General features: G+C 46.6%; 1 protein-coding gene across 1 annotated transcript in view; it reads right to left on the bottom strand.

Annotated features, from left to right (window-relative positions):
• Nucleotides 1-8,882: 8,882 nt before the first annotated feature.
• Nucleotides 8,883-10,842, bottom strand: part of TG (thyroglobulin) — a 192,593-nt gene continuing 190,633 nt past the window's right edge. Inside the window, exon 45 of the mRNA XM_079982822.1 lies at nt 8,883-9,247. Within this exon, the coding sequence (XP_079838948.1) occupies nt 9,147-9,247 (101 nt within the window). The 3' untranslated portion in view covers nt 8,883-9,146. The remainder of the gene's footprint in view (nt 9,248-10,842) is intronic.

The following is a 10,842-nucleotide window of genomic DNA, read 5'->3' as shown; positions in this document are numbered from 1 at the left end:
AACTGAAGCAGGAGAGGAGGGAGGCGAAGAGTCAGGCTGCTGAAGAATCACAGGTATCTCTCTCTCCTCCTGCAAGAAGAAGAAGAAGAAGAGTTTCGATTTGATATCCCGCCTTTCACTCCCCTTCAGGAGTCTCAAAGCGGCTAACATTCTCCTTTCCCTTCCTCCCTCACAACAAACACTCTGTGAGGTGAGTGGGGCTGAGAGACTTCACAGAAGTGTGACTGGCCCAAGGTCACCCAGCAGCTGCATGTGGAGGAGCGGAGATGCGAACCCGGTTCCCCAGATTAGGAGACTACCGCTCTTAACCACTACACCACACTGGCTCGAAGCTTGTCTCCATCTCCTAGAACCAGGAGAGGGGTGAAATGGGCAGAGGAGAGGTTGGCTTTAAATAGGCATAGTCTCTGATTGCTTGGGGAAAAACTCTGGAGAGGAGGTGACTTATACAGCTGTGGGGAGGCGGGAACTTTCAGTGTCAGCAACTGATTCATGGGGCAAGACCTACTGGGGGTGAGAGGCTGCACTCATTAGGCCTGACACTCCTATTGCCCCCCTCCTTGAGGAATGTCCAAAGGGGAGTGTGGTTACGCTTCTCTGGCATAGAGGAGGTCAGGTGGCTACAACACCCACAGCCCAGTTTTTTTGTACTTTGTTTCTAATTTTCACTCATTCGTCCTCCCACCCATTGGTTTGCATGACGTTTAGCTTGGTGAAGGGTTCCAAAGAACTCAAAAGCTGGCTGCATTTTGGTTGGCTCTGGCAAATGTATCGCCCACTGTTGGTATTTGGAGTTGTTCTTCTTTTCTTATGGTCCAACATGGTTCCATTTGCTTTTTCTGTTCCTGGAAGTAATATTTGCATGCCTCTCTGTAGAATGGTGTATTGTTCCTGCATGCAATGGGGAAGAAGAAGACGAAGACGAAGACGAAGACGAAGACGAAGACGAAGACGAAGACGAAGAAGAAGAAGAAGAGTTTGGACTTGATATCCTGCTTTATCACTACCCGAAGGAGTCCCAAAGCGGCTAACATTCTCCTTTCCCTTCCTCCCCCACGACAAACACTCTGTGAGGTGAGTGAGGCTAAGAGACTTCAAAGAAGTGTGACTGGCCCAAGGTCACCCAGCAGCTGCATGTGGAGGAGCGGAGATGTGAACCTGGTTCCCCAGATTATGAGTCTATTGTTCTTAACCACTACACCACACTGGCTCTGGGTAGGTGCTGAGGTGGGAGATAACGGTCTCCATGCTTGATGCCACACGACGTCAGGTGACCGACAGGTAGGTGTGGTTTGCCCCCAAAGGCCTCATGGTCCAAAGTCAAGGGACTGGCAAATGTAAATCCCTGCAGAAGTGTGTCTGGCATCTTCCTTATACAGCTTCCAAGGAACCTCCTTCCCTGGAGGTTTCTAAGCAGAGGTTGGGTGGCCATCTGTCATGGATGCTTTAGTTGATATTCCTGCATTGGAAAGGGTTGGACTAGATGGCTCTTGGTGTCCCTTCCAACGCTACACTTCTATGATTCTATGCCTCTTTACCCTGACTTTTGATGCTTGAAGTGTATATTTTTTGGATCTAACTTATGTTTACAATTATAAGTTGTTTCAGACTGTGAATAATACTGGGTTTTGATGTTGTAAATTGCCCTGGGACCCTAGGGTGAAGGGCAGGCAAATAATGGACTATGCAGAATTGGACAAAATGACAGGAAGGATTTGAAACCTGCAGGACCAGAGATTTACAGAAGATTGGAAGAAGTATATGAACTCTTTGAAGAACAATTGTAACCAACAAATTATGCTATTAGGACTACAAGAAGTTTTGTAAGGAGAAATATATGAAGTGTTACAAAGTAGAAAAAGATAGAGATATTGGTTATGAGTCTTAAATGTAATAGGTAAAATAAGAAATGCATACTAAGAGACTAGATTAGAAAATTTTCAGACAGGATTGATGGAAGTCAAAAAATTGAATAAGATGTAAAAGTATGTTTAATTACTGTTGAAAATGGTATGTTAAAAAACTAATAAAAATTAAATAATAATAATAATAATAATAATAATAATAATAATAATAATTTATACCCTGCCCATCTGGCTGGGCCTCCCCAGCCACTCTGGGCGGCTTCCATAGAAAGCAAAAATACAGTAAAATATCACACGTTAAAAACTTCCCTGAACAGGGCTGCCTTAAGATGTCTTCTGAATGTCAGGTAGTTGTTTGTCGCTTTGACATCTGCTGGAAGGGCGTTCCACAGGGCGGGCGCCACTACCGAGAAGGCCCTCTGCCTGGTTCCCTGTAGCTTTGCTTCTCGCAATGAGGGAACCGCCAGAAGGCCCTCGGCGCTGGACCTCAGCGTCCGGGCAGAATGATGGGGGTGGAGATGCTCCTTCAGGTATACTGCACCGAGGCCGTTTAGGGCTTTAAAGGTCAGCACCAACACTTTGAATTGTGCTCGGAAATGTACTGGGAGCCAATGTAGGTCTTTCAAGACCGGTGTTATATGGTCTCGGCGGCCGCCCCCAGTCACCAGTCTAGCTGCCGCATTCTGGATTCGTTGTAGTTTCCGAGTCACCTTCAAAGGTAGCCCCACGTAGAGTGCATTGCAGTAGTCCAAGCGGGAGATAACCAGAGCATGCACCACTCTGGCGAGACAGTCCGCAGGCAGATAGGGTCTCAGCCTACGTACCAGATGGAGCTGGTAAACAGCTGCCCTGGACACAGATTTGACCTGTGCCTCCATGGACAGCTGTGAGTCCAAAATGACTCCCAGGCTGCGCACCTGGTCCTTCAGGGGCACAGTTACCCCATTCAGGACCAGGGAATCCTCCACACCTGCCCGCCTCCTGTCCCCCCAAAACAGCACTTCTGTCTTGTCAGGATTCAACCTCAATCTGTTAGCCGCCATCCATCCTCCAACCGCCTCCAGACACTCACACAGGACCTTCACCGCCTTCACTGGTTCTGATTTAAAAGAGAGGTAGAGCTGGGTATCATCCGCATACTGATGAACACCCAGCCCAAACCTCCTGATGATCTCTCCCAGCGGCTGCATGTAAATGTTGAAAAGCATGGGGGAGAGGACAGAACCCTGAGGCACCCCACAAGTGAGAGCCCAGGGGTCTGAACACTCATCCCCCACCACCACTTTCTGAACACGGCCCAGGAGGAAGGAGCGAAACCACTGTATGACACCACCCTATTGGTTTTAAAAAAGGATTAGGCAAATTCATGGAGGGGAAGGCTATCAACAGAGTACGTGTCTCAGTTGCTGGGATTTGCAAGCAGGCAGAGGACTGTTGCATTCATGTTCTGCTTGAGGGCTTTCCATAGGCATCTGGTTGGCCACAGTGAAAACAGAATTTTGGGTCGGATGGGTCTTTGGGCTGATCCATCAAAGCTCTCCTCACATACTTGTGGAATTGTTGAGCATGCACTCAGAGTGTGCTTCTCTTTGGCTAGACATGCCCTCAGGCTTTGATTTCCTCCCCTGCCTAATTTATCACCTTGCTGTTCTGCTCTTCGATGGGCATGGCATTAATGAGGAATGACTCCAATGAAAGAGCCCCAGCATTTTCAGACACTGAGATGTCTGGATTTCTTATGCAAAGGAGAGGGGGGGGGGACACAACAACCGGAGGACGACTCTTATGACCAGGTCTTCATTTAAAGGCTCTGAGTCACCAGTTACTGGACCAGAATCAGGAAAGTTTTAAGTTCTCTCTCTTAAGTTTCATACATTCGGAATGGAGGGGGTGGGAGAGTTTGTAGAGCTGGATTTCGGCTGCCGTGTTGATCACTGGCTCTGGGCAGAAATTTGTGAATGATTTCAGATCCACTGGGAGGCTGTGTTGCAAATCATGAATGATACGTTCCATAGGGACCCTGCAAGTCTAGAGAGTCATAAAAAGGTAAAGGTAAAGGGACCCCTGACCATTAGGTCCAGTTGTGGCCGACTCTGGGGTTGCGGTGCTCATCTCGCTTTACTAGCCGAGGGAGCCGGGTTACAGCTTCTGGGTCATGTGGCCAGCATGACTAAGCCGCTTCTGGCGAACCAGAGCAGCACATGGAAACGCCGTTTACCTTCCCACCAGAGCGGTACCTATTTATCTACTTGCACGTGCTTTCGAACTGCTAGGTTGGCGTGCTTTCGAACTGCTAGGTTGGCAGGAGCAGGGACCGAACAACGGGAGCTCACCACGTTGCGGGGATTCAAACTGCCGACCTTCTGATCGGGAAGTCCTAGGCTCTGTGATTTAACCCACAGCACCACCCACGTCCCTAGAGAGTCATAGCACTGCTCATTTGGAAGGAGCATTCAGAGACACAAGACCGGCTTTCCCTTTTTGCATGCAGAGGTGGAAATTAAATTTGATGGAGCTTGCATTTTTAAAGGTGGACCTACCCAATTTCCAAAATTCCCCAGCTATATAATGTGTCCATAAAAATAAATGTATTAGTGAAACTAACCTACAGCAATGCATCTTATTAGAGAAAATTGCTTTGCAAAGGTGTTTATTTGGGAAGATTGCATACGAAGATGTGCAGATTACAGTGGTACCTTGGGTTAAGAACTTAATTTGTTCCGGAGGTCCATTCTTAACCTGAAACTGTTCTTAACTGAGGTACCACTTTAGCTAATGGGGCCTCCTGTTGCCACTGCATTGCCGCTGCACAATTTCTGTTCTCATCCTGAAGCAAAGTTCTTAACCTGAGGTCCTATTTCTGGGTTAGCGGAGTCTGTAACCTGAAGCATATGTGACCTGAAGCATATGTAACCCAAGGTACCACTGTAGTAGAAGAAATTCAATGTGCTCCTTGAATTCTCCTCTTTTTTAAACCTCTTACCTATTAATTGAATATTTTCAATTACATGTTGGTGGTTGGCAGGACTGAAGCCGGTGTGCGGAGCAGCCGGGACCCAAATGGGTAGGGTCACCCTTCGTGCACTGCAGGGGGGGTCAGACAAGATGACCCTCGGCATCCCTTCAAACTCTAAGATTCTGCAATTCTATTATTCTTTCTCCCACTTCCTGACACTCTCTCTTTCTCTCTGTTTCTCAAGAAGTGGGTTAATTCTACTGGATCTTTTACTCTGATTCTTTGGAAAAGGGAAGTCTGTCTGTATACACTGTCGCTTTGTCTCAGGGGGTGGAGTGGGGTTGATTCAGAAGAGACAGAACTGATCCGAGGGGACGCTGCCCTTGGCACTTCAGTGGCAGACTCGGGGAGATTTGGTGCTGCCCCCCCAGCTTTTGCAGTGCCATCCTATAGATCAGTAATGTCCAACAGGTCGATCCCCGGGAGGCTCCGGTTGATCACTGCTGATCATGTGCTTCTTTTCCTTTGCTTTTGCCTAAAAGCAGCCAGGCCCGCCCTCTCCCTGCCCCCCATTTTCGCATGATTTCTGGAACGGAAGACAGAGTGCGACATTACTCCCTAAAACTATTCCGCCTGGCTTTCAATTTGAATTTAGCCTGATCTTTTATTCCCCTTCCTTCCTTCCTTCCTTCCTCCCCTCCCCCTCCCCTCTTTATGAAGATTACCCACTCTGGGATCCCACAGCTAATTCTCCCCTGGTCTCCTCGCTGGCCCAAATAGGACAAATTTAGTCAGCTAGCCCTGGTGATCATCTAATGTTTATTGGATGGATTTCCCCCCTAAATTGATTTTTGATTTTATTGTTATTCACGTTTTTATATCGTATTTTATGCTGTTTTTTGTAGCATCAATTAAGTGTTTTAAATTTGTTGTTAGCCACCATGAGCCTGGTTTTCTGAACCGGGAATGGCGGGGTATAAATAAATTATTATTATTATTATTATTATTATTATTATTATTATTATTATTATTATTAAAACTCATCAATTTTGGCCTGACCCCCCCCCCAAAGGGGTAGATCACTGCCAGTTTTTCCCCCCTGTGAGTAGATCTCAGTCTCTTGGGAGTTGGACGTCCCTGCTATAGGTGGATAAGGAGGCCCTGGCTCTAGCAAGGAGGGGAAAGGACTCTGGCAGGGTCCTAGTGCTAACTACGTTTCGGGAAGGAGGTGGAAAAACTCTAGGGGGAAGCATTTCAGAGCTTCATGCCTCCTCCCTAAAGCCCTGATGCCCACTGACTGGGCTTTGAGTTGGCACCCCCTCAGCTCAGTCCCCAGTGTGTGCTCACCACCGGCATAGCCCTAAATCCATCCCTCAGTAATCCAAATGCGGTCAAAACCTTTAAAAAACTGGTGATCACTGCCTTAAGTGACCTGAAAACTCACGTACTTTGTAGGTGCAAGTGTAAATGTTCTTGCATATTAACTTCCTCCTCTCCCTGGAATTGCTGTGGACCTTGCCGATCGAAAGGTCGGCGGTTCGAATCCCTGCGGCGGGGTGCGCTCCCGCTGCTCGGTCCCAGCGCCTGCCAACCTAGCAGTTCGAAAGCACCTCTGGGTGCAAGTAGATAAATAGGGACCGCTTACCAGCGGGAAGGTAAACGGCGTTTCCGTGTGCGGCTCTGGCTCTGGCTCTGGCTCTGGCTCTGGCCAGAGCAGCGATGTCACGCTGGCCACGTGACCCGGAAGTGTCTCCGGACAGCGCTGGCCCCTGGCCTCTTAAGTGAGATGGGCGCACAACCCCAGAGTCTGTCAAGACTGGCCCGTACGGGCAGGGGTACCTTTACCCTTTACCTTTTACTTGACCAAACCACAAAGCCAAGGAGATGTTTGCGCCCTTCCAGGTTTGGTCATTCAGTTATCTTAGGTCACATCCGCACCAAAGTTGGAACATGTGCAGAGGAGGTTGACCAAGATGATCAAGAGTCATGAAACCAAGCCTGATGATGAATGGTTGAAGGAGCTGGGTATGTTTAGCCTGGAAAAGAGGAGACTGAGAGGAGATAGGAAAACCATCTTCAGATATCCCAAGGGCTGTCACATGGAAGAGGGAACAAGCTTGTTTTCTCCTGGTCTGAAGGGCAGGGCTTGGAACCAATGGCTTCAAGTGACAAGAAAGGAGATTACAACTAAACATCAGGAAGAACTTTTTGACAGCAAGAGCTGTGGACTCTCCTTCCTTGGAGGTTTTTAAGCTGAGGTTGGATGGCCATCTGTCAGGGATGAGATTCCTGCAATTGCAGGGGGTTGGACCAGATGTCCCTTTCAACTCTACAATTCTGTGATTGTATGGTCCTACTTAAGTGTCCTGTCAGCTCAATAATTTCCGCTTGTGCAGCGGAACTTTTCCCAGCAACCATCATCCCACGTATGCCCTGCACTGTCCCCAAATTTGCTCTGAAGGGTTGGGGAGCCCCCAGAACAGATGTGGGGATGTCCAGGGGATGACACAGGGCTGGGAGTCCCATTGCAGGCGTGGACATCCTTGCACTGACAGCAGGCTGGCTTAGCACTATATTGGACACAACTCCATACATTTAAAGCATTTTACTTCCTCCAAACAACCCTGGAAACTGTAGTATCTCTCTCAAAGAGCTACACTTCTTAGCACCCTTCACAAACTACAGTTCCTAGGATTCCTTGGGAGAAGCCATGCATTTTAAATGTATGATGTGGGTGTTGGGAGATTCCATTCCACCTTTTGTTGCAGACATGGGCTTGTTGCGTGTCACACGTCTGTTTACCTTCCAGCACAGATTGCTGGGTCCCGTGAGTGGAACTTCCGCTCTGTGTATTGCTCTTGTTTTGATTGTCTCTCCGAAAAGACGGCAAGGAGAGACGACATGTTTCTTTGTCCTGATTTATGTATAATAAATCCGTAGTTTTAGTATGTATCCACACAGCCTTCAGCCTCTTCTGTTGTGTTTACTCTGCTACATATAGTGTGCTCAAGGCAGCAAGCTGATTTGTAAAGTCACTGATTTACGTCGGAGCCAGAGGTCGATGACTCTACGCAGTGTGAAGGCTGAGAGGGAGATGATCCAGCTGGGGCCTAGCCAGCTGGCCTTTTGACCCCCGGATGCTGACAGTGGGTGTGACATTACCTTTTCCACCACTGTTTTATGTTGTTCTTGTTCTCCATTAGGATCGAAACCCTCTCTTGGCTCCTTAGTGTACACCTGGTTGGGTAGTTGGGCAGTTGAATTTCTTTCTTTCTTTCTTTCTTTCTTTCTTTCTTTCTTTCTTTCTTTCTCTCTCTCTCTCTCTCTCTCTCTCTCTCTTTGTTTATCTGAAAAATCATTCAGATAAACAAATGGGCTCCCCCCCCCAAAAAAAAAATCCCTAAGGAAGACTGTAAACATAGAGCCAATTCCAAGTCAGCTGGGATAGCTCAGTTGGTAGGGCATAGGATTCTTAATCTCATGTTCATGAGTTTGAGCCTCATGTTCGGCAAAAGATTCCTGCATTACAGAAGAGGTAAAAGGTAAAGGGCCCCTGGGTGGTTAAGTCCAGTCAGGGGTGACTATGGGGTTACAGTGCTCATCTCGCTTTCAGGCCGAGGGAGCCGGCATTTGTCCACAGACAGCTTTCCGGGTCATGTGGCCAGTAGGACTAAACCGCTTCTGGCACAACAGAACACCGTGACAGAAGCCAGAGCGCTGTTTACCTTCCTGCTGGAGTGGTACCTATTTATCTACGTGCACTGGCATGCTTTCGAAGTGCTAGGTTGGCAGAAGCTGGGGCAGAGCAACGGGAGCTCACCCTGTCACGGGGATTTGAACCGCCAACCTTCTGACTGGCAAGCCCAAGAGGCTCAGTGGTTTAGACCACAGCGCCACCTGCGTCCTATAGTGCATTGCAGAGGGTTGGACTGGAGGATCCTTGTGGCCCCTTCCAGCTCCATGATTCTATGCTTCTATGATTAACCAGATCACCTGACACCGCAGGTCACACGTTGAGTTTGTGGGTATGCCACTTTGAGAACGGTAAGAAGCCAACTCTCTTTAAAAGGTTTTTTGAAGCTTTATTGAGTGCTACGATTTCAATTTGCTGCACCGATACCCAGCACATGTGATTCATTGAATGCTGCAGTGCCTGTATGCTTTTGGGGCCTGCCCATCTTGTGTCAACGGCAACCATACTTGAAATTTCAGTAATCTATCGCAGACACGCTTTTGTGATTTAGCAAGGTGATTTCCATCGCCCCGCAAATCTGTAGTGATTTGATTTCATCCAGCCGATCCAAAATCAATAGAAGTGTTCGGTTCTATTTCTTGTAGGCCACCTTGTCTCCAAGTGGCTTCTTCTGGGTGGTTTTGGAAAGAAATCCACTGCTAGGCTCGCTTGTGCTGGGTGGCTCTCGTCTGCCTGCAACCACAACGCAAACAAGATGCATCACTCCGTGAAAAACTCATGCAAATCATTATTTCTCATTGAATCCAATATGGTTCGCTAATTATTGTGTCACATTAGTCCAGTGGCGTAGTGTGGGTTGTCAGCACCCGTCACAAGGCAAGTAATTTGCGTCTCCTAACCCGTGGATTTTAGTAGGGGCAGAGAGCTGTGATATTGCGCCCGGTGCAGCCGCCCCCCCTGTACCCCCCATGCTACGCCACTGCATTAGTCTGCTGGGCAGCTGTCTGAGAACAATGCAGCGAGCTAATAATTATTGAACAGGCTGCCAGCAGATTCCGCGGTAGAACTTATAAATCATTTATTTAATGCTAATTCAATTATCCGTGAGTTTTCTGGCAGCAAAGGCCAAGCAAAACGTTCCAGTGCAACAATACTACACAGACAAAGCACAGCGATTTAGGGTTTCAGAAGTGTTGCATCAAAATAGACCAGAAAAATACAGTGCCTGGAAGAATATTTGGGATTCCAAAGATTGTAAGTTCTTTTTTTGAACTACTGTTAACTTTTTGAATTAAAAACAACAACAAATGAGCATTATTTAAGGTTTCAGAAGGAGACAGGATTAACATTGGTTAAGAAAGTGAAATACCTAGGGGATCATATGACTGCTAAAAATGTGAATGTATTTAAAGATAATTATGAAAAATGTTGGATGGAAGTGAAAAGGGATTTAGAAATATGGTCAAAATTGAAGTTATCATTGCTGGGCCGAATCGCTGCGATAAAGATGAATGTATTGCCTAGGATGCTGTTTTTGTTTCAAACACTGCAAATTTTGGACAAGATGGACTGTTTCAAGAAATGGCAGAGAGAGATCTCAAGATTTATCTGGCAGGGCAAGAAACCTCGAATTAAATTTAAGATTTTAACCGACGCTAAAGAAAGAGGTGGACTTTAAACTTTATTATGAATCAGCCGCATTCTGTTGGCTGAAAGATTGGCTGCTTCTTGAAAACACAGACATTTTGGACTTAGAAGGTTTTGATAATGTTTTTGGATGGCATGCATATCTGTGGTATGATAAGGTCAAAGCACACAAAGCCTTTAAAAACCATATTGTCAGGAAAGCTTTGTTTAATGTTTGGATGAGATATAAGGACTTGCTTGAAAGTAAAACACCAAGGTGGTTGTCACCTATTGAGGCTAAGGCTCTGAAAAAACTTAATATGGAGACAAATTGGCCAAAATATTGGGAAATTTTGGAACAGGATGGAGATAGATTAAAGCTGCAGAGCTTTGACAGTTTAAAAACCAAAGTACGAGACTGGCTTCACTATTATCAAATAAGGGAGGTTTACAACTTGGATAAGAAAATTGGTTTTCAGGTGGAAAAATCAAAACTGGAAACAGAATTGTTAGATCCTAAAACTAAGAATTTATCAAGAATGTATAACTTGCTGTTGAAATGGAATACACAAGATGAAACGGTCAAATCGGTTATGATTAAATGGGCACAAGATTTTGGCTATAACATTATGATGGCTGACTGGGAAAAGTTATGGAGCACAGGTATTAAGTTTACGGCTTGTAATGCCTTAAGAGAGAAT

Source organism: Podarcis cretensis (genome assembly GCF_951804945.1).
Source record: "Podarcis cretensis genome assembly, chromosome: 7".
Lineage (NCBI taxonomy): Eukaryota > Metazoa > Chordata > Lepidosauria > Squamata > Lacertidae > Podarcis > Podarcis cretensis.
This window is presented reverse-complemented; position numbering and strand designations above follow the sequence as displayed.